This window comes from Ambystoma mexicanum, chromosome 1p (genome assembly GCF_040938575.1).
Source record: "Ambystoma mexicanum isolate Mex_15411 chromosome 1p, UKY_AmexF1_1, whole genome shotgun sequence".
NCBI lineage: Eukaryota > Metazoa > Chordata > Amphibia > Caudata > Ambystomatidae > Ambystoma > Ambystoma mexicanum.
The window spans coordinates 407,373,342-407,397,622 of NC_090921.1; the positions used below are offsets into that span (position 1 = coordinate 407,373,342).

Genomic DNA, 24,281 nt, shown 5'->3' on the forward strand with positions numbered 1-24,281 from the left:
CTTCATGTTCTGGTGGCAGTTTTAGGAGTGCTGAGGTCAAAATTCCACCATCCCCTCCCCAGGTTGGACTGTTACTTTGCCTGAGTGGGGTGTCCTGACTGTGAGGTGGTGGTGGGTGATTGAGCTGCGGCCCCCAGATTCCAAAGTGGGGATGCCTGTGTGCTCAAGCCCATGAGTGACTCTGATGATCAAGGCAGTGGGATCCCTGCAGCCGCACAGCTTCCCCAGGATGGTGGTCAGGCGGCAGCTCAACAGCAGGTCTTTCAGGCTCCAGTGCTTCCAGTGCAACACCCAGTGGCGGCTCCACAGCTACCCCCTCAAGTCCAAGTAGGTGGTCAAGCTCCTGTGCCTCAGGGGCCACCGGTGGTACAGCCAGCTGCTCAGCAAGGACTTCCTATCATGGCCCAAGCACGTGCCCATGCAGCCCTGCAGCCCATCCCCGAATTTGATGCATCTGGCCCACCATCCAGCATGGGGCCCAAATGGAGGAGGTGGGTTGGGCGCCTCGATATGTACTTCAGGGCCACCCAGGTGACGGATGATGACAGCAGGGTGGCAACTATGCTGTACTCCGCGGGGCCTACGGTCCAGGAGATTTTTGAGTCGCTTCCTGCAGGGGATGGCTCTTACGACGCGGCCAAGGCGGCACTCCTGGCCCATTTTCTGCCCCTTGCCAATGTGGACTATGAAAGATTTGTCATGCAATCGGCCAAGCAAAAGGAGGATGAAACACTGGACACCTTCTATGGTCGCCTACGTTGCCTCTCCCTCGGCTGTGCGTGGGGAGATGCGGAGGACATGATGCGCACAATGCTAATTCAGGCGTGCTCCTCGGGCAAACTCAGGAGGCAGGTCCTGAGAGAGCCGGGTATCACTCTACCCCGCATCCTGGAATTAGGCCGGTGGCATGAGGTGGCGGAGGCTCGGGCAACCAAGATGGAGGTGGAGTCCCGCTCAACAAAGTCGGAGGAGGTGTGTGCCATGTGGCGTGGTGGCAGCGGAGTGAGAAGGCCTGGTGTGGGACCCCGTGACAGAGCAGGGAGAGTGGGGGAATCGTGCCAGAAGTGCGGGTACGACCTCCCCCACCCGACGGAGTGTCCGGCGGCTGGAAGGACATGTGGTAGGTGCGGCCTGCCTGACCATTTTTCGAGGGTGTGTAAGGCAGCCCTGCCCGTGATGGTGCCGAGAGGCCCGGCTCGGACGTGGGTCCTGCGCCAAAACCGCCCACCAAATGTGGCCCAGGTGGACCAGGGCGGGGAGGATGCCCAGGTGGACGAGGCCGAGAAGGAAGAGGAAGAAAATATTTTCTTTGTTTCCAGTGTGGAGATCCTGAAGGGGAAGAACAGGAGGCAACCAAGGTGTGTGGTGGAGGTCAATCACTCGCCGGTCCCGGTGCTGGTGGACACGGGAGCCTCGGTCAATGTGATGGCCCGGGGGCACTATGATGCCCTCCACTCGCCCCCAAAGCTACTCACGCCGAAAGCCCGCATATTTGCGTTTGGAGGATTGGAACCAATACCGCTGGACGGTGGCTTTGTGGCGAAGGTGGAGCATGAGGGCTCGCAGATCAAAGCCTGGTTCTATGTGACGCCCGTAAGCAACAACACTCTGCTGAGCTGTGCCGCCGCCGAGGCTCTTGGAATTGGCAGTTTCGCATACTCAGTACACCTCGAGGACATCAATGATCTGCTCGACAAGTATGCCGCCCTCTTCAATGGCATTGGAAGGATGACCGATGACCCGGTAAGGTTGCACATCGATGACTCTGTGCAGCCCATCGCCCTGAAACACCGCAGGGTACCGTTTCATCTGAGGGAGCAGGTTGATAAGGAGCTGGACAACCTGGTGAATCTCAACATCATCGAGAAGGTGGAGGGCCCGACCCCCTGGGTGTCCCCGATTGTTGTGGCTAGGAAGGCCAAACAACCTGACTCTGTCCAGATCTGTGTAGATATGAGACTGCCCAACAAGGCCATTAAGAGGGAGCGGCATCTCATCCCCACTATCAATGACATTATTGTGGAAGTACAAGGGGCTCGGTTCTTTTCCAAACTAGACCTCCGAGCGGGCTATCATCAAGTCGTCCTCCATCCTGAGTCCAGGTATATCACCACATTCACCACTCACCGAGGACTATACCGGTATAAGAGACTGAGCTTCGGGGTGTCATCGGCTGCCGAGGTCTTTCAGAATATTATTCGGGGCGCCCTCGCAGATCTGGAGGGTGTCCTAAACATCAGCGATGACATTTTGGTGTTCGCAAAGACCGAGGTGGACCATCTGAGAAAGCTGGGGAAGACCTTTGAGAGACTGCAATCGCTGGGCCTCACCCTTCACAGGGACAAATGTGAGTTCCTGCGCCCTTCCATCGAATTCTTCGGTTTTGTCTTCAAGGAGGGGGGGTGTCGCCAGACCCGAGGAAAGTCCAAGATATTAAGAAGGCACAGCCCCCCGAGTCGGTGTCTGACGTGAGAAGCTTCCTCGGCATGGTAACCTACTGTGGGCGTTTCATCCAAAATCTCGCCTCTAGGTCTGAACCACTCAGGGCTTTGACGAAGAAGGAGTCAGCCTAGCACTGGGGCCCGCTCAAGCAAGCGGCCTTTGAGGACATCAAGAGCGCCCTGACAGCTGAGGACACCATGGGGTTCTTCGACCCGGCGCTGACGTCAGAGATCGTTGTGGACGCCAGTCCATTTGGCCTGGGGGCCGTGCTGACCCAGGTGGACCGGGACGGGAGTATCCGGCCAGTGGCCTACGACAGCAAAGCGCTCTCCGAAACTGAACAAAGATACTCACAGATCGAGCGTGAGGCGCTGGTGGTCCTCTGGGGCTGCAGACATTTTCGGCTCTATGTCTTGGGGCATCCAGTGACGGTGGTGACAGACCACAAGCCCCTACTTCCCATTCTGGCAGGGTCATCCTCGAAACCACCGGCCAGAATCGAGAGGTGGATGCTCGCTCTTCTCGAGTATGGGGTCACCCTGGTGTATCGGCCAGGGGCCAATAATGCGGCAGACTATCTCTCCAGACATCTGGGAGTGCGTGGGGGAGATGAGTATGACAACTGTGCGGAGGAGGCCGATGATCACGTCCGAATGGTGGTGGAGGCGGCCACGCCGAACGCAATGCCCCTGACAGAACTGGAGGCGGCAGCTGCCGAGGACGAGTGTTTCCGGATCCTAAAGCACTCCATGCAGCAGGGCTCCTGGAAGTCTGTCCTGGAAGCTTTGGCGGGGCGGACCCAGGAGGCCAAGACAGGACTTGAGCAACTATGGAAGGTCAAGGAGGAATTGTCCTTTTCAACGTCGGGCCTGCTGCTCCGAGATGACCGGATAGTGGTCCCCCAGTCCAAAGTAAAGGATGTGATCACCTTGGCCCACCATGGACACCAGGGCGCCGCAAAGACCAAGGCCAGGCTGCGGCTGAAGGTCTGGTTCCCCGAGCTTAAGCGGAGAGTCGATGACTTTGTGGCGGCCTGTGTATGGTGCCAGGCGGCATCTCCTCTGCAGCGAGACCCGGCCATCGAAGCAATGCCCCGAGGCACGCGACCCTTTGAGGTCGTCCATGCAGACTTTGGGTCAACGTCCATAGGCACCCATTTCCTTGTAATCGTCGACAAATATTCACGGTATCCGGAGGTGGAGTTTGTCGAGTCGGTGGCCTTCGAGCACGTGGTCGTGGCCGTGGAGAAAGTGTTCACGACCCATGGGTTCCCCCACACCTTGTGCTTGGACAACGGTTCTCTGAACTCATGGAGAGCTGCGGGGTCCAGCATAGGAAGGTGTCCCCGTTGTGGCCCAGGGCAAATGGAGATGCTGAGAGACTGATGCAAACGTTCAATAAGACATTCAGGATTGCCCAGGGACAAGGACAGCCACTCCAACGAGCCCTGTACCAGTTCCTGCAGGTGTACCGCACCACCCCACATGCATCCACGGGGGTGGCTCCGGCTGAGGCCCTGTTCAAGCGCTGCCCCAGGGGTCTACTACCCGAGGTCGGGGAGAATGAGCCCGGGGTGATTGACAATAAACAGGTCGAGGAAGACCGGCGGGTGAGGATTGAGCAGGAGAACCTGCGAAGGGGTCTCCACCCCCAGCGGCTCGAGCTGGGGGACGAAGTCCTCATCCATAATCGACACCCCCACGGAAAGCTCTTGCTCCCCTATGAGCCGGAGCCATTGGACGTTGCGGCTGTAAAGGGGTCCATGGTGACGGCCTCTGACGGAAGATCTGCCGTCACTCGGAATGTCAGCTTCTTTAAGAAACTGGGTGATCCATGAACTGAACCACCGCGGGAGCCGGACTTAATGGAGGTACCAGAAGACGGAGGAGTTTCCTCCAGCACACCTGGGTCCCGTGTCCGTGGGACGTCTGCAGAAGGACTTCCCGTGCCGGAGGTAAGCGGGAGGTACCCCCAGAGGGCTGGGTGAGGGAAACCCGCTTACCTCAGTGAATACGTGCTGGGACAGTTGGTTGGTCAACCTGAGTGAGGGGATCCGGGTGGCTGACATTAAAGGGGTTTTGGGCAAGTGTGTGGCGTGAAGTGTAATAGTTACTTGTGTTAGTGGTTTGCAGTGTATATTAAAAGCATTTGTGTGTCCTCCCGAAAAAGGAGGAATGTGGCGCTGCCCTGTTACGGGACACGCACGCGGCGGCGTGACGTTACACGCTGCCGCGTGCTGTATAAATAAACGGGACGTTCCTAGCCGCGGCAGAGCAACCGGGAAGCCCGAACTGTAAGGACGTGTGTCGAGTGTGGTCCTTACAGGGTGGGGGTTTACGGGACTGCATGGGGGCCAGGACACACCCCCAACAATTAGGAGCACTTGCAGTGGAGAGGTTGAAGGCAGCAGCTGCTTAATGTGTGATGCGCAGGTGCATGGCAATGGATGGCAGATAAGGATCACCGCACCTAGGCCGTCAGTAGGGGTAAGAGCCGAACGTGACACGTGCCAGTGACACTTACCTACCGCAACACAGTGACCCATGTTGAGACCTCGTTTAGGGATGGTCTGAATGCGATATAGAACTTGCATTGTACTTATTTAAAGAGAAATGTGGTACAATGTGCATACATTCCCTCCTGTCTGCATTCCTTCCTGCAGTCCAGCGACTTTTGAATGGGGCCTGTAGATGCCAGCCCTGTCTTTGGACTCTTACACAACACTCATTTCTCTAGGCAAGTGCTTGGAGAGCCCTACGCTGGAAAGCGGCGCAGTATAAATGCTCATGGCGTTATTACATTATGCATACCGTCATCATTGTTGTGATTTCAATCATACCGCGCTGCATGGAGCCGTGCTGCAGAAAGTAAATATAATAAGGCTGAAATGACACGAATCAATAAATCAGGAGACAATGGCGGTGCGTCTGATCTCTTCTTTATTCAGGCGCGAACTGTCTTGCAAGCGGTAACCCCGCCTCCTTAACACGTGGGTTGCAGCCCACTAACAAAGGTGATAAACAGAGGACTACGCCTCTAACCAAAGGGCATAACAATGAAGGTAGGACATTACATCTCCCTGTCACTTTAACCTGCACCTGGACTTGTTTAATTGAGTTCTTCAATCCATCTTGTGGGCCTTCTTATGACCCTCTTGGATGGATTGTGAGCTGGTGGGGACAGCCTCGTGTATGCCCTGTCACCGTCGCTGTCACTGTCATTGGCATCTCTTTCCTCTTCGTGGTATTCTGAGTCTATGTCTGAAGAGTCATCTGCAGATGTCCTTGTGATGCTGACATTGGTGTTGTCACCTCGGAAGGTCCTGAAAAAGGACGAGTTTCTGATGACTGTCCCCTGAGGGCTTGCTGCTGTTATCATCGAGCCCTGAATGTGGGTTACTGTCAGCGGATCGGGTTTGAAAGCAGGAGTGTCCTTTGTGATTTGATTTTGCCGTACCAGGACTAGGTCTCCTATTTGAATTGAGCTTGGTCTTGCTTGTCTCTTGGTCTCTGCGTATTCTTTCACCCTTGCCTTGCTTTCTCTATCCTTGGTCCTTGCGGCATCATCGTGGATGGAGTCTGTCATGGCTTTCGGGTTGTGTGGCAATCTTGTTTTTATGACACGCCTGAACATTAGAGCTGATGGACATTCGCCTGTCGAGCTGTGGGGCGTGTTCCGGTATTCCCGTAGCAAAGTGCAAATGGCTTGCATGAATGAACCATTGGTGATGGAGCATATATGGAGGGTGCATGTAAGGTTTCCCATAAATCTCTCCACCATTCCATTGGCTTGCGGCCACAGCGGTGTGATCTTGCGGTGCTGGAAGCCTAGGTGTTCTGCGAACATGGCAAAATCATGCCCACTGAATGGAGGTCCATTGTCCGATTTGACTATGGAAGGGATGCCGTAGTCGGCAAATGTCTTGTCTAGGGCGGGTATGATGGCCTGAGTGCTGATGGAGTGGATCAGATGGACTTCTGGAAATCGCAACATCTCGTCAATGATCACCAAGGCGTATTTGCCATTTGTTAGGAGCCCAAACATGTCGACGGCCACTTCGTCCCACACCTGCAGAGGCATTTCAGAAGGTTTGATGGGCTTGGGGAATGTGCGAGGGGCCACTGCCTGACATGCTAGGCATTTCCGTAGTAGTTGCTCCACTAGTTCATCCATTGATGGGAACCACACCTTGGTCCTGAGTTGTCGTTTGGTTGATACAATGCCTCTGTGTCCTGCATGTGCGATGTCTAATATTTGGTCTTGCAGGGTAGCAGGAATTACAATTCTGTTTCCCTTTAGTAACAGGCCCTCTGGTGACATGGACAAAGTGTTGCAGATGAGTTTGAAAGTGTTGAAATGTTGTTCTTCCCCTGTGGGTATAATATGTTCACCCCTCTGTTTGCTTTGCCACTGATTTGATCGCAGACACGCTTGTACTGTATAAAGTAACTGGTCTTTTTGTGTCGCCTCCAGTGGTTGGTGATGGACTTGGGAAGTGCACTGCTGACCAGGTAGTTTAGGTATTGATTTGCTTTGTTTGACAGTCGCTCATATTGAGCTGGAAGTGGATGCCGCGATAGGAAATCCGCCGGGTTGTTGTCCTTGCCCGGGTGATGAATTATTTTGAAAGAGTACTCCTGTAGCCTCAATCCCCACCTGGTGATGCATGGGGGCATTTTAGCAGTTGGCTTGCCGTAGATGGTGGTGAGAGCCTGGTGGTCGGTGATTATGGTGAACGGTTGCCGGTACAGGAACTGGTGGTAATGTTTGCATGCCCATACTACTGCCAGGCTCTCCTTTTTGGGTTGTGAGTATGTGAGTATGCGCATTCGGTGGTGGATAAGCTGTGGCTTGCATATGTCACGATTGTTCTCGGGGAATCTGGGGATGCTCCAGGCTTGGATTGCGCTAGTATTGCTCCTAATCCCACTGGACTTGCGTCTACTGTTAATTCCGTGTCGAGGTCAGAGTCGTAGTATGCCATGCATGATGCTGCGGCAATCCGCTTTTTGATTTCTTGAAACGCTTCTTCACATGTGCTAGAACATTGGAATTCGTGGTGCTTCCCGGTAAGTAGTCGCAGTGGCATTGTTACGTTCACCTGGCTCCCACAGAGGCGTCGATCTGAACTGGACAGCTGCGGTCTCCACCAATGTGACGCTTAGGGCCGAGATGACAGACTGGACTGGCCCACCTAGCTTCGTTTGCTTGGCCCGTAGGAATATTCTTCTGCAAATGGAGAAAGGGAATTAACCACCCGTGAGTTGTGCGTAAATCCCCCCACCCCCGCTGTTCTCCCCACAGATCACCTTTGATGTCCCCTCTTAGAGTCTCACCTGATGGTTTGAAAAGATGAGCTCTCCATCCTGCGTTGAGCGCAGGGGCGCGTTGATAACCAGTTGCTTCACTGGCTCAAAGGAATTGGTGAGTTCCAGAACAATATTGACTCCGAAAAGTATGTAGTTCATAAGAGTTCACATGTCTGACTTTCACTCTTGTCTGATTCCTTGCAATTTGCAGCTTGACCCCAGCGAAGGGTTCCTCGTGGTAGCTGACGAAGTTCAGGTAAGGATTTGGCTTATCCTACACAGTTCAATAAAATAAGGCCAGAATGTAACCTGTTGCTTGCTCCCTTATTCCGGTGTGGAGAGAAAATATGAAGTTCGGGGAATAATGCCTCCGGCGGTAAAATTAGGTAAGTCTATTGTGGTGAGAAGAGTTCCCCTTGTTTGTCCCTTTGTCTCATCTTGTTGTCCTTTTGTTCCCCCTAGGGGCCGGGGTACGGCGAGGATGCAATGGAGACTGCGTCGACCGGTGAAGAGGAATAGTACCCCTGGCGGTAATCAGGTAAGTCTATGGGGTAGTTACTATTGCCTCTGTTTATTCCCTTGGCTCACCTTTGCTGTTCTTGTGTTCCCTTTAGGTGTCAGAGTGCGGCGGGAATGTGCAGAAGGATGCAGTGGATCGTGAGGATGCTGCTAAGGCCGGTGAGTTCAGCGCGGCGCTGCAGCAGGTGAGGCAGCGCGCGTAAAATGCTTCTTTCTTCCAGCTCGAAGGCGCGGTGGATCCGGAATTCAGGTAAGGATTGAAGGTTTTGCTCTTATTCTAACCTTTTCTCCTTCTGTTCCTCCCTTTTTCTAGGAGCTGCAGACTCGAGGCGGGCGTGGCAGAAGACTGGATGCAGGCTTGCAGACACGGTGAATGTTACGCTGCTGGATGCAGAATAACGCGAAGCGTGTGCTGCTCTTCGGGCGTGGTTTAAATAGCCTCCAAAGTAGTCCCAGGTAAGTATTCCTCCCCAGCCCCACCCGAGTAAAAAATAGTTCCTAGGTAAAATAGTCCCTTCCAAGCCTCATTTGGCTTAGAGCTCTGCAGCATGGTCTGCATCAGGTAAGCTTGCAGCATGGTCTGCATCAGGTAAGTCTATTCTATGAGCCTGGCGCCCATGGCGCCAGGACTGACTCTCCATATGAGCCTGGCGCCATAAGTGCCAGGACCGCACCCAAACAGTCCCTAGCAGGGGTTTTTGGGCTTGCTCAAAATAACTTGATGCCTGCTTCCGGGGTTGCTGGACCTGGTCTGGTTCCCCGGGGTTAGGCATCATGACAGCACTCCCCCCCAAGGCCCCTCCTAAAGTCATTCTTCCCCGTGGTTTTGGTTTGTCTGGGAAATTTCAGTGGAATCTTTTCACCAATCGAGGTGCATGCACGTGGTCACTAGGTTTCGAAGACCTTTCCTGTGGTCCGTAACCTTTCCTGTCGATTAAATAAAAAAGTTTTGACTTCACCATCTTGGAGTCCAGGATGTTCTTAACTTCAAATTCGGGTTCCCCTTCTATAAGGACGGGGTCTGGTGGCTTGGTTAATCTTGTCCCTCGTTGCACTGGCTTCAAAAGTGACACATGAAAGACGGGGTGAATTCGCATATTAGCAGGTAAGTCCAACTTGACGGCCACCGGGTTGATAATGGCCTTAATAGAGTAAGGTCCCAAATATCTAGGGTTAAAGGTCCGCGTTCGCTTGAGAGGTATGTGTTTTGTGTCCAACCATACTTGGTCCCATATCTGGTACTGTGGAGTATCACTTCTATGCCGATCAGCATCTTTCTTATATTTCTCCTTCGCCTGTTTTAAATGTGCAGTTGCCTCCTTAAAGGCTTGTGTAATCGTAGCATGTAGATGGTCCACTGCGGGCATTTCTAAGTGTTGGGGTGAGTCAAGGTCTGAGGTTCGAGGGTGGTGCCCATAGAGGGTATAAAAGGGGCTTTTTCCAGTTCCAGAATGTACTGAATTATTGTATGCATATTCGGCGATCCAAAGAATGTCCTTCCAATTACTCTCAGTCTGATGTAACATACAACGCAGGTATTGTTCAAGAGTCTGGTTGGTCCTCTCCATTTGACCATAGGTCTGGGGGTGGTGACTGGTCGATAATCTCACGTCAATTTACGCCAATTGACAACATTTCTTCCAAAAATGTGAAATGAATTGACTGCCCCGGTCAGAGACCAACGCGGACGGAAATCCATGTATGCGAACAATGTTTTTGAGGAATTCTTTGGCCAGGATCGAGGCTGAAGGTAGTCCTTTTAAAGGAATAAAGTGGGCCATCTTGGAAAAAAAGATCCACAATAACTAGAATGGTGTTAAACCCATTACAAGGAGGTAGATCAGTAATAAAGTCAAACGATAAGGTGTGCCATGGTGTAGGCAGAATGTCTAAAGGTTGTAAGAGTCCAGCTGGTTTTTTCTTTTGACTTTTGTTTTGGGCGCAAATGCCACAAGACATCACAAATGATTTAATATCCTTTCGCCAGGTGGGCCACCAGAATTGCCTTTTAATTTTAGCTTCAGTTTTTGCAATACCTGGGTGCCCCTTCATTAGGGTATCATGATAACAGAAATGACTAGCTCTTGTAGTTCCTTGTGTGGCAGAAATAGCCGCCCTTGGTAATAAGGCAGATCATTGGTGACAGAATAGTCCGGGCCTTTCTTTACCCAGTCCTGCAGGGCTGTAGGATCAAAGAGTTGCTGGATCTTTACCTGAATGTCCTCTAGTGTCTGTAGAGAAGTCATGCCAAGAATCCTTTGTTCGGAAATTATAGGTACTGGTTCTGGGTTCACTTCTGCCTCTCCCATCCCTATTCGGGATAAGGCATCTGCTTTACCATTCTTACAACCTGGTCGATAGGTTATCACGAAATCGAACTCGGCAAAGAACAATGCCCATCGGAGTTGACGTGACGATTGGGCCTTGACTGTTTTTAAGTACTGAAAGTTCCGTTGATCAGTGATCACAGGAATGGTATGCCTGGCACCGAGAAGATAGTGCCGCCAAGCCATGAAGGCGGATTTAATGGCTAAAAATTCCTTGTCGGTAACCGCATAGTTTAACTCGGGTGCCGAGAACTTTCTGGACCAAAATGCTACTGGGTGAAGCTGGCCAGTTTCATGGTCCTTTTGAGACAGGACAGCTCCCATGGCTAGACTGGATGCATCAGTTTCCACTATGTATGGAAGTTCAGGGCGCGGGTGCTTTAACACAGGTGCAGACGTGAATTTCACTTTCAGCTCTTGGAAGGCATTTTCAGATTCTTCAGTCCATATAAAGCGTTTATTTTTTCGCAGGAGTGCTGTGATGGGATGTACGACATGTGAAAAATCTGGGATGAATCTGCGGTAGAAATTGGCAAAGCCGAGCATACTTTGTACTCCTTTAACTGAACTTGGTGATGGCCACTTAAGAATTGCGTCCACCTTTCGTGAGTCCATTCAGACTCCCTTTGGGGTCAGGATAAACCCAAGGAATTCAACTTCTGTGGCATAAAAAACGCATTTTTCTAGTTTTGCATATAGTTTGTGCTGGCACAATTTCTCAAGGACTGCTCGGACGTGCTTCACATGGTCAGATTCTAAAGAGAAGTATACTAGAATATCATCGATATACACGACAACACATACGTCAATGAGTTCACGAAGAACATCGTTCATGAAGTATTGGAAGGCTGCTGGTGCATTGCACAACCCGAAAGGCATCACCTGGTGGCATCACCTGGTATTCGAATAACCCATACTTAGTGCGGAAAGCAGTCTTCCATTTGTCGCCCTCTTTTACACGTACCAGATGGTATGCCCCCCGGAGATCTAATTTAGTGTATATACAAGCGTCCTTCACTTGGTCTAGTAGTTCAGGGATCAGAGGCAATGGGTATCGGTTCTTAACAGTTATCTGGTTCAATGCGCGGTAGTCTATGCACGTTCTGAGGTCACCTTCCTTTTTTGGGCACAAAGAACAAAGCTGAAGATGCAGGGGACTTGGATGGGCGAATAAAGCCATTGGCAAGGTACTGGTCTAAGTATTGTCGTAGGTGAAGGTTCTCAGGTTCCGTAAGGGCATAGATCCTGCTACAAGGGGGTTGTGCACCGGGTATGAGATCGATTTGACAATCGTACGATCTGTGAGGAGGTAAGGTGTTTGCCTGTTCCTTTTGGAAGACATCCTGGAATTCTTGGTATTCTGGAGGTAGTTGCATGACTGCTGTGGTTACTGTGGCCAGGCCTGCATTCTGATTTTCCTTTGGGTAGCAGGTTTGTGCACAATCCGGGAAGGTTATTCTCTTCTCTCGCCAATCAATACAAGGATTATGTGTTTCCAACCAAGGTATCCCCAGTATTATTTGGAACTGTGGGGCTTCGATCAGATCAAACACAATAGTCTCTCGATGCCCATCCTGACCCAATAGTGCCATCTCTGTGGTGGAATGAGTTACAGGCCCAGAGGCAATTTCAGTTCCATCGACTGCGGTGATGACATCTGAGGTGGTTTTTTCGGCAGAGAGGTAGATTCATCCTGGAAGCCAATTCATAGTCCACATAGTTTCCTATGGCCCCGCTATCAATGTATGCCTTTACTGCGTGCATACGCGATGGCTGCCCTGGATCTACGAGGACCATTGGTATGATGAAATGTGAGGTCTGAGTATCCTTCTTCAAGCTCGGCAAGCGGACCTCTACGCTTGTCGGGCGTGGTCGTTTCCCGAGTCTGACTCTATATGGCTTTTATCAGCAGATCCTACCACCTTCTTGGGTGGTTTTACAGGGCAATCCCATAGAAAATGCCCAGAAGTTCCACAATATAGACACAATTGCATTTGCCGTCTCCTTTCTCTTTCCTTCTGGGTTAGGGGTCCTTTAACCCCTCCGATTTGCATGGGTTCTGAAGCATCTGCTCCTTTGAGGTTAGCTTGGGTTTTGACTAACACCCGATTCTCAAACTTGGCTCAATCAGCCTTTCTGTTCGAAAGTGTGTGATCTAACTGGACCACTAAGTCTATATATTCAGCGCAGTCTTGAGGTGGGTTCACGACTTGAGCCAAGACATCCTTGAGTTCTCCTCGAAGCCCTCGATGAAATAACGTGATTCATTTTACCTCAGGCCATCCAGTTTCCACTATCAACCTATTAAAGGTCGCGATGTAGGATAGAAGGTCCTGGTTGCCCTGTCGTAGGGACAAAAGTTCGTTATCCAGGGCCTGTCCTTGGGAGTGCTGGGCAAATAGTCTTTCCATGCTAGTTTGAAAGCCCTGAAAATCCCGAAGAATTGGGTCCTCCTGAGTAACTAGTGGAATTGGCCAATCAGCTGCACTGCCGCTGAGATATGACAATACAAAGGCTACCTTGGCTTGATCGTTTGGGAAAGCTCCAGGTCTGCATAAAAAGTGCAAGCGGCATTGGTTCATAAACACAGCAAACCTTTTGGGATCTCCGGCAAAGCGTTCGGGTGGAGCTAATGGAATATTTCCTGGTAGGTTTATTTGCACAGGGTTTCTCGATAACACAGGAGCTGGATTTCCCCCGGAACCAGGTAGGGGTACTTGTCCAGCCTGGCTTTGCAATAGTTGCCTAGCAAGGTCATCAGTTCGCTCCTTTGACAAAATCAGTTCTCTCCTAAGAGCATTGGTTTCTTGACAGGCGGAATGCTCTTCAGCCCTCAGTTCCCCTAGTAATTGGGCCAATTGGTCAGTCTCTGAGGTATCCATAACGCCCGGGTGGGAATTTGTGGGTAGGCTTCGCGTTCTGTTACGCTCACCTGGCTCCCACAGAGGCGTCGATCTGAACTGGACAGCTGCGGTCTCCACCAATGTGACGCGTAGGGCCGAGATGACAGACTGGACTGGCCCACCTAGCTTTGTTTGCTTGGCCCGTAGGAATATTCTTCTGCAAATGGAGAAAGGGAATTAACCACCCGTGTAGTTGAGCGTAAATCTCCCCACCCCCGCTGTTCTCCCCACAGATCACCTTTGATGTCCCCTCTTAGAGTCTCACCTGACGGTTTAAAAAGATGAGCTCTCCATCCTGCGTTGAGCGCAGGGGCGCGTTGATAACCATTTGCTTCACTGGCTCGAAGGAATTGGTGAGTTCCAGAACAATATTGACTCCGAAAAGTATGTAGTTCGTAAGAGTTCACATGTCTGACTTTCACTCTTGTCCGATTCCTTGCAGTTTGCAGCTTGACCCCAGCAAAGGGTTCCTCGTGGTAGCTGACGAAGTTCAGGTAAGGATTTGGCTTATCCTACACAGTTCAATAAAATAAGGCCAGAATGTAACCTGTTGCTTGCTCCCTTATTCAAGTGAGGAGAGAAAATATGAAGTTCGGGGAATAATGCCTCCGGCGGTAAAATTAGGTAAGTCTATTGTGGTGAGAAGAGTTCCCCTTGTTTGTCCCTTTGTCTCACCTTGTTGTCCTTTTGTTCCCCTTAGGGGCCGGGGTACGGCGAGGATGCAATGGAGACTGTCCCGACCCATGAAGAGGAATAGTACCCCCGGCGGTAATCAGGTAAGTCTATGGGGTAGTTACTATTGCTTCTGTTTATTCCCTTGGCTCTCCTTTGCTGTTCTTGTATTCCATTTAGGTGTCAGAGTGCGGCGGGAACATGCAGAAGGATGCGGTGGATCGTGAGGATGCTGCTAAGGCCGGTGAGTTCAGCGCGGCGCTGCAGCAGGCGAGGCGGCGCACGTAAAATGCTTCTTTCTTCCAGCTCGAAGGCGCGGTAGATCCGGAATTCAGGTAAGGATCGAAGGTTTTGCTCTTATTCTAACCTTTTCTCCTTCTGTTCCTCCCTTTTTCTAGGAGCTGCAGACTCGAGGTGGGCGTGGCAGAAGACTGGATGCAGGCTTGCAGACACGGTGAGTGTTACGCTGCTGGATGCAGAATAACGCGAAGCGTGTGCTGCTCTTCGGGCGTGGTTTAAATAGCCTCCAAAATAGTCCCAGGTAAGTATTCCTCCCCAGCCCCACCCGAGTAAAAAATAGTTCCTAGGTAAAATAGTCCCTTCCAAGCCTCATTTGGCTTAGAGCTCTGCAGCATGGTCTGCATCAGGTAAGCTTGCAGCATGGTCTGCATCAGGTAAGTCTACTCTATGAGCCTGGCGCCCATGGCGCCAGGACTAACTCTCCATATGAGCCTGGCACCATAGGTGCCAGGACGCACCCAAACAGCCCCTAGCAGGGGTTTTTGGGCTTGCTCAAAATAACTTGATGCCTGCTTCCGGGGTTGCTGGACCTGGTCTGGTTCCCCGGGGGTAGGCATCATGACAGGCGTGCTTACCGATGCAAAGTCTTGTATATAGCGGGTGCAATAGCTCACCATGCGAAGGAATGAGCGTACTGCCAATACCGAGGTGGGTGTGGGGGTTTATACTAGCGCTTGAACCTTTTCGGGGTCGGGTTTCAGGCCATCTCTCGAGAAAATGTGTCCGAAGAATTTTAGGGTGGATTTGCTAATTTCACATTTATCAGGTTTGAGTGTGAGGTGGGCATTTTCCAGGGCTATGCAGACTCTCCTCAGAGAGTCATCATGCCTGTCTTGAGTGGTGCCGAATATTAAAATGTCATTGGAGTAGTTTAAGCAATTTGGGATGTGTTTTATTACCTGGTGTATCTCGTTTTGAAAGATTTCCACAGCTGAAGATACCCCAAAACTGAGTCTTTTATATCTGAACAGGCCAAGGTGTGTTGAGAAAGTGGTGATGTACCTTGGGGCAGGGTGTAACTTCAGCTGGTGGTATCCCTTGTTTTAGTCTCATTTTGAAAATGCTTTTTCTCCGTGAAGTAAGTGCATCATATCAGTCATTCTTGGGGCAAGGTGCCTTTCTCGCTCTATGGCCATGTTTGGAGCCCTCAAATCTACGCATATGCAAATGCTGTCCTTGTTGTCTTTCTTGGGTACTGGTACAATTGGAGATACCCAGGGGGTTGGTCCCAACGCTGGTTCAATGATGTCCTGCTGCAATAATGACTGAATTTTGTCTTCAACATGTTTTTGTATATTGAGAGTAATCCCTCTGTAATGCTGCGCCGTCGGAGGTATTTGCGGATTAATATGCAATTTGACATGCTTGTCCTTTAGTTTTCCCAGGCAGGTGAAGAGGGCGGGGAACATTTTCTGCACCATGTCCTTTGGGCTGGCAGTGTATGCTGACATTATTTGGTACATTATTTGAATAAGTCCCATCTGGATTACCGACTTGCAACTTAGGATGCTGCCACCTGGCACTTTGCCTTTTATGACGTAGATTTTGATTTTCTGACTCTTGTCCTTGTGTTGACAGTGTGCCGTGAACATCCCTTGGCAATTTAGGGGTTTGTTTGATCCATAGGGATATATCAGCATGTCTGCTTCTTTCAGCGATTTTTTATAGGTGAGTAATTTGTAGGCCTCATCATTTATTACGTTTACAGTTGCTCCTGTGTCAATTAAGAATTCTCTGTTTTGTCCATTTACTTGTAACAGCAGGGTGGGGCTGTATTCTGCGGCTTTGCTGTTTCCGATGGCCTGCACATATCCTCTTTTCCGGTCTCCACTGGATAAAGATGAATGCGACTCGCGTCTCCTGCGAGGGGAGTCATCTAGCTATCGAATCTTTTGTCTGGAATGTCGTTGTGAATCATGTCTGGTTCTGGTGTGGTTGGTGTAATCTCTTCTTTCTTCCCGCCTTTCCTCCTCTCGTGGTGGCTCACGTGACGAGCTCCGAGACTGATATCTGGAGGCGGCGGGCGAGTGCCTCATGCGGGATCTTGAGCTTTCCCGCCCTGGATTGCGATCTTGCCTCCATGTGTCCCTGCTCGATTCTGTCAGTTTGAAGAAGTTGATGTTCCTGCAGACAGACTGAAAATGATTTTCTCCACCGCATTTATCGCAGTTGTCCCCAATGGCTGGGCATGGGCCGACATGGGGACATTTAAAACCACACCTATAGCATTTCTTTTGCTCTATGGGGTCCTTTGTCGTTCCGATAGGGCATATTGATGCAGTTGAGGCTGATTGTGTAATTTTGATGCTGCCTAGAGATTCTGTCTGTAGTGCAAGAGCAGAGTCAGCCCGTGCGAGTTGCAATATTTCTTCTAGCGTTCTGCTCTTTTGAAGTTGTTTCTTTCTGAACTAATGTGATGGACAGCCGGCTATGGTTTAAGATTTTAATGCTTCATCTGTTGAGTAACTGTCAAAGTCACAATATTTTGCTCTTTTCCTTAGCCTCATCACGAAGTTGTCCATATTTTCACCACTTTCTTGCGTGGATGTATGAAAGATGTGCCGTTTATAGTCTACATTTCTCTGCGGTGCGAAGTAGGCGTTTAATGAGTCAATAATACCTTGAAATGTGTCTGTGTTGGATTCAGGCATTTCAAACACAATGGGCCTCATTACAAGTTTGGAGGTAGCCATGGTGCTACTAGCACCATGGCTGCCTCCAAACTGGGCTCCAGTACTGGGTTCCTGCAATGGTGACTTACCGGGTCATTCCGATATAGGGGGACCCGGTAATTCCTCCTTGCAGGAACCATTCCCCATTCCCATTTGAGCCCCCATAGGGCTCAATGGGAATGGGGAGGGAGGTAACAACAGGCACATTACAAGTGTCCCAATTCCCCTCGCAGGACCCGGAAAAGACGTCTGGTTTTACCAGACATCTGATCCGGGTCCTGCAAAGGGAAACTCGTAATAGGCGCTCCCATAATGAAGGGGGCCAGTCCCGTACCGGCCCCCTTCATTACGGGAGCGCCAGGGTCGTAATGAGGCCAATGTCTTGTACCACTGGGCCTAGCGAGTGTAGTAAAATACCTCTTAGACGGCGTTCTTCCCTTACACCTGATGCATCAATATAGATGTGCAGTTCCCTGAGCCATCTGGCCCATCTGGGGGCTAGGCTGCTGGTGTCTGCCATGTCAAATGGCTGCAGGGCTTGTAGCTGGAGTGATTCTGAGCCACTGTCTTCCTTGGGTGTGGCGTGGTGTGGATCTGGATGTTGGGCTCAGGATTCCACTGTCAGTGTTGGCCTCAGACATGTTTGTGATCTTCTTGGTGTGGTAATATGGCTCTGGCGGTTTGCTGGGGACCTAGGGGTCCTGCCAGGTGCTGCTGGGCTAAATCTTAATGGCCCCTGTTGAGAAGCTGTATGTGGACCTTGCTTGGCAGCTAGAAATGTCTCTGTGCCCTGTAAGCTTTATTTGTAAAGTCTTTGTGCTTGTTGCAGAGCAAATGGAATGCACGCGTGTTTACACGTGTTCTGGCAGAGATTTGCTCCCGTGTGAGTGAGTCTGCCGTGCACTTGATGGCTCCTTACTTGGGCGGTTGATTAATGTCACTTGAGTTCTGGGCAGCTGCGATGCCTCGATCCGGACGTTCCACTGCGTGTATTTGATTGGAACTGCTAGTTTGACTCCAGACCTCGGTGCCGCTTTAAAATGTCCTCGTCGCCATTGTTATGATTTCAATCATACCGCGCTGCATGGCAAGTAAATATAATAAGGCTGAAATGACACGAATCAATAAATCAGGAGACAATGGCTGTGCGTCTGATCCCTTCTTTATTCAGGCGCGAACTGGCTTGCAGGCGGTAACAACGTCTCCTTAACACGTGGGTCGCAGGCCACCAACAAAGTTGATAAACAGAGGACTACGCCTCTAACAAAAGGGCATAATAATGAAGGTAGGACATTACAATCATGAAACACCATCGCCACCGTTATTGACAAGACAAGAGTTCCTTAGACGTCTGTGTTGCACACACCTTACCTTGCACAATAGTGTTCTGCGCAAATAATGACCTGCGCATTCATTGTCTTAAACACAAAAAGAGCACAGCTTTTCAAGTTCATCGTGCACAAGCATCTAACTGTACACAAAGCAAAACACATGGGCTTTGACAATGTCTGTTTTAAAATACCTTCTTCTTTCAGGCTCCGTGAACTCCCCCATAACGGACCCGTCCATCATCCTAATGACGGTTGGCATATTCATGTTTGCAGTGACGTTCTTCGGTTGCTTGGGGGCGCTGCGGGACATGCACATTCTGTTGAAAATTGTGAGTACACATTATTGGACTTTTTTATTTATTTGTGGCAATTGTTCTTTGAAAGCACTTTACCCCTACGCCCTTTTAGGAACCTACAGCCTAGCTGTTCTTATGTCATGTCATTGCAGGGACTCTTTTTGTCCCGTGTGGTGGATGGCCATGTTCAGTGTAATGCGCCCTGAGCCCCATCACAATCTCTGCCAATATGTTCCAATGGGCGCTGGGATTTCGGTCGTTCTTGCGTCATGTCTTTGCAGGGTCTCTTTTTGTTCGTGTCGTGGATGGACATGTTCAGTGTAATGCGTCCTGAGCCCCATCATACTGCCTACACTGCCGCTATGTGCCTGGGATTTTCAGTCGTATCTTCAGCTTGATCTTCACAAATTGGGATTTTTCAGCAGCTGCTTCCTCCCCATGGTGATTGGGAATGTTCCCCAATGCAGCATACTGGTAGTCTCAAACTGGAATTTTATGAAGATTGTGCAGACTGGTAAAATACTGGGATTGTGCTAACTGGGGTTAGACTGTTATTATCAGCATAGCAATGTGCTATGGTGTCCAATGCTGGTAATGTACTACTGGGATTTTATATCTGGTAGGATACTGGGATTGTGTAATCAGGAGACATACTGGGAATGTAAAACTGGTTATACACTGGGGTTGTGCAGACAGGAAACTAAACCAGAATTGCATAATGGTAACATAGGAGTAGGGTGAAATTGTATCAACTTAAAATGGGAGTATCCTCGAACTGTGTATACTGAGATTGTGTACATCTCCGTATACACTGGAATGTAAAATGTTCAATGTACTGGCATAGTACACACATTGGTAGTACATCCGGGATGTTAAACTGCGAACATCCTGGATGTTGCACATGCTACGATTGCCAGACAGGTGGTACACTGGGTTTACGTATTGAACATATAGTGGGATTTTGCAATTTGAGCTGAAAAAACGGAATAAATGCTATCATTGTGCAAACCAGGCATGTACTGAGAATGTGCAAACTAGAGCATACGGGAGTTGTCAACCTAGTAATATACTGATTTTGTGGAAACTGGAAATACACTGGGAAGCAGTAGTGGGAGTGGGCTTGGATTGTGCAAATTGGAAATGTCAAACTGGGAACATGCAGAGAATATTTTTAACTGGGAGTACAGTGGCATTGTAAAACTGCAAATACACTGAATTGTGGAAACTGGGGATGTACTGACAGTTTAAAAAACTAGCAGTAGGGCACAGCTGCCAAACTGGGAATATTCCAGTGTTGGACAATTAACTGGGAATATACTGGGAACTAGAACTGCTAATCTGGGAATATACAGCTTTTGCCAATCTGGCGGTGTAAAGCAATTGTGCAGTCTGAAAACAATGTTGTGATTTTGCAAACTGGAAGCATACTGGAATTGTGTTAGAGTAGCATGGGATTCTACAAACTGAATTGTACATTTGTCAATAGGCCTGAATTGTGAATACTTGGAATATTCTGTGATCGTGAAATTGTATTTTATTTGCATTTTTATAGCGCTTTACCCCAAAGCACTGTACAGGATAAAAACGGTACATGAAATGTCAACATGCAGGAAGCAGGTCAAAGCAATTAGGATAAAAGATGATCTTGAAGGTGGATTCGAAACATAGAGTAGGAGGGGAGAAGAGTGAAGGGCCAGAGGGCAGGCGTTCCAGTGGAGTGGGGCTAAGAGAACAAAGGAACGAGAATGGGACTGTTCGCGGGGCGGGCGTGGACACTAAGAAGAAAAAGAGATTGTGAGCAAAGAGAGAAAGATACAAGTGATGAGAGATAGGGGGAGAAGATTGTAGAGAGATTTAGTGTCCATGCAGAGAAAGTTAAACATGAGCCGAGGGTGGAATGGCAGCCAGCGCAGAGAAGAAAGAGGAGGAGTGATAGAGTCACGAGGGGTTAAGGAAAATAAGAGACGGATCGAGGAGTTGAAGATTGATTTAAGTGGACATAAGCGGAAGGCAGGGGGACCAAATAACCGGGACGAGCAATAGAAAAGTCGGGGAAAAAAACAAGGGAGGAAATTGAAAGTTTGGTAGCATGAAAGGAAAGGAAGGTGCTCAATTTGCAGATATTGAAAATGTGTGCTCTACAAGAACGAGAGAGATTGGAGATGTGGTAAGTGAAAGAAAGAGAGGAATTCAAGTAAACGCCAAGATTACAAGCAGTAGAAGAGATAGGTAGATTAGAGGGAGGAAAGGAAATAGTATACCGTGGCTGTTAAATTGGGACTATTTATTTAATTGTGCATTTGTAAGGCACTTATACATCAAGTGTTTCAAAGCGCCCACAGGGCAACAGGGAGGGAATTTGGGAATGAAAGTCAAATGTAATAGCAATGAAGAAAGAGAGAGGCGGTCCTACTAGGCCTTGTGAGCATTCAGAACGTGCAAGTGCCGAGAGAGAGACGGGATGAGGGTAAGTGCTAGGAGTACCACAGAGGGAAGTGCAAGTGAGTAAGTTGCAAGCAGCTGTTAAGTGCCTGGCAGAGATCACTTGGTAAGAGTGGTCAACTGCCAATACAATAAGTGCGGACCTGTGAGAGAGCACAGGCCAGTAGGCACCTTAAGGCAAGTGCTGGGAGTGGGCAGAGGCTGAAGGCTATTGGGTGGGAGTGGGAGAAAGGACTCAGAAGTACACATAAGGGACCTGGTCACTGATATCAGAAACTGTAGGGTATAGCAAGGGAGGGAGAGGGGGAAGGAGGAGGTGAAAAGGAAAGTCTTGAGGAGCTTCTGGAATGTGAGGAGATCCGGCTCTAGATGGAGAGGAAGGGGAAGGCTGTTCCAGAGGATGGAGCCAGCCGAGGAAAGACATCGGCCATCAGCATGCTGTTTAGAGAAGCGCTTGACACGCTGAGAGTTGGCACCAGAGGAGTGTAAAGATCTGGAGGGAGAGTATTTGGTGAGAGCCAGTTGTAGGTAGCGTGGTACTGGCCCCAGATAGCCTTGTGGATGATGCAGAGGGATGTGAATTTGATCGTTGCAGCAACCTGGAGCCAGTGGAGAGATGTCAGGGCCGGAGAGATGCAGTCCCTGGGTTTAAGGCCAAGAATAAGTCTTGCAGCCCTATTCTGGATAAGCTGGAGGGGACGTAGAGAGGAAGAGGGTATATTAAGGAAGCGGCTGTTGAAATAGTCCAGCCTAGAGAGTACCAGAGCTCTACAGACATTGAGCTTCTGGGGGAAAGTGAGGAAAGGAAGGATTCCTTTGAGGAGGTGGAGTTGAAAGTGGGACTTCTTGGCAATGTCCTGAATGTGAGGGAGGAAGGAAAGAGAGGAGTTGGAGAGGACTCCAAGGTTTCTGGCTTCAAATGAAGGAGAAGTGGGATAGCCCATAGTGGGTGGCCAGAGTGAAGGGAAGAAAGAGGGAGCAGGAGTCCCAATGGGAAGGATGTCAGTCTTGCTGGCGTTGAGGCAGAGGACATTAAAGGCACACTAGGACTGGGTGGCAGAAAGGCAGTTGGGAATGATGAAGAAAGTAAGGAGAGGATCAGAGTGAAGTTTGTAGAAGAGTTGTGCGTCATCTGCATAACACTGGAAGTAAGGGGAGAAAGTGGAAATTAGGTGTGCAAACGGAGCAAGGTAGATGTTAAAGAGCCAGGGGGAGAGGTTGGAACCCTGGGGAACGCCACAGGTGGGGATAGAAGTGGGAGAGGAGAAAGAGCCCAGGATAAACTGGGCAGGATGGTCAGTGAGGAAGGAGGTCAGCCAGTCCAGTGCCCGCTCCAAGATACCAAGGGTATCATGGAGCCGTTTTATGAGGATAGAGAGGGTTACCGTGGTATCCAGGGATTGCATCAAATACATAGGGGGTTATTATGAGGTTGGAGGTAGTCATGGCGCAATTAGCGCCATGGCTACCCCCTTACCGCATAGCGGGTCCGGGTTCCCTGAATGGAGAATTACTGGGCCATTCCAACTTTGGAGGACCCGGTATTGCTGTTTTTGCGGCTCCCACTAAGGGCGCCTGGTAAAAGCAGCCGCCCTTAGCGGGACCCGCTAAAGGACCTCGTAATGCGGCGGTAAGGGGTTAACGGCACCGGCACCTTTACCTGTGCCATTAACCCCTTACCGCCAACCTTGTAATGGCCCCCCATAGTATGGAATGCAAAAGCATCAAAAAAAATTCAGGTTTTTTTTACTATAATGGGTTTTGAGGGTTCAATAGACAGGGGTTGGGGGATCCCCCCATTACATTTTTTTTTTAATGCATTGTTTCAATGGTTTTGCATTCGATGCTTTTGCATTCGATGCAATCACTGGGAACTGGTGACCGTATCAAACGCAGAGGAGAGATAAGGTAGAATGAGAACAGCTGGAGAGTTAGAATCAAGAGTTGCAAGCAGTTCTTCATGCATGTTCAGGAGAGCAGTTTCCGTGCCTCTGGGTGCTCAGAATCCAGATTGATGGTTGTGTAGGCAACTGACAAGCTCAGTATGCTGAGTCAGTTCGGGAAAGACCAGCGTCTCTAAGAGTTTCCCAAGGAAGGGGGTGTTAGGGATGGGGTGGTAGTTAATCGGACACAAAGGGTCGGCAGGGGTTTTTTCAGGAGAGGGTGCACAAGCGAGTGGTTGGTGGAAGAGGGCAAAGATCCAGTAGCAAAAGAGTGTTTGCAGAAATCAGCAAATGCAGGGGCAAGGGAATTGATATTGTCCTTAATAGTTCTGGAAGAACAGGGGGAGACCTGTTTGGAGGAAACCTTCATAGATGGACAACTCTAGTGACCTCAATTGATGTGATAGGAGAGAAGGAGGAGAGAAAGACATGGGGGGATGGGAGGCCAGAGGTGTTGGGAGGATGGGGGGAGGAGAGGGGAAAAGGGAAGAGAGAGTGCTCAGAATGTCCTGAGTTTTTGCAGGGAAGTGTGTGGCCAATGCATTCCAGACGGCCTGAGAGGGAAGAGGTGAGGTGGAGACTGTGGAAGGGTTGACTAGTTCTTTGCAGACTAGTTCCTAGACTATGCTGCCATTGTAGAAATAGTGGGGTATCTGGAATTGTGAAATTGGTTGTGAGCTCATATTGCACAAACTCTGAGTATTGTGACAGCATGATACCTGACACAGGCCCAGTTATGTGCAGACCCCACCTCCTAGTTCATGGTCCTGCAATGAGCTTGATGACCACGACTCTGAACATCTAGATTATGGTGTGCTATATCCACAATCAAATATGCATTAATGCGAAGGAGCACCCAACCCAAATGAATTCACTCTAATGGCAAATCTTCTGAGCTTGGGGGTAAAGCACGTTCGCAGAGTGCGATCACATTTGTCATTCGGGATCCTTGTGGAAGTTACCCCATAAAGAGTGAGGTATCATAACTAGAAAGGTTGTAGAAAAGTCACGAGTACCACAGGATCCCACATGCTGGCAGAGATCCCTGAAGAGAAATGCCAAACTGTCTCAGAGCGTTATGGCAGGAACAGAAAAGAGTAAGCGGTATGATGTAACACTGTAAGG

General features: G+C 49.8%; 1 protein-coding gene across 2 annotated transcripts in view; it reads left to right on the plus strand.

The window, feature by feature from the left end:
• The window catches only part of LOC138571570 (tetraspanin-33-like), a 935,706-nt gene that overhangs the window by 132,544 nt on the left and 778,881 nt on the right, over nucleotides 1-24,281 (plus strand). For both annotated transcript variants that reach the window (XM_069649203.1, XM_069649204.1), the window contains one exon: nucleotides 18,680-18,804. In XM_069649203.1, coding sequence (XP_069505304.1) covers nucleotides 18,680-18,804 — 125 coding nt within the window. The remainder of the gene's footprint in view (nucleotides 1-18,679; nucleotides 18,805-24,281) is intronic.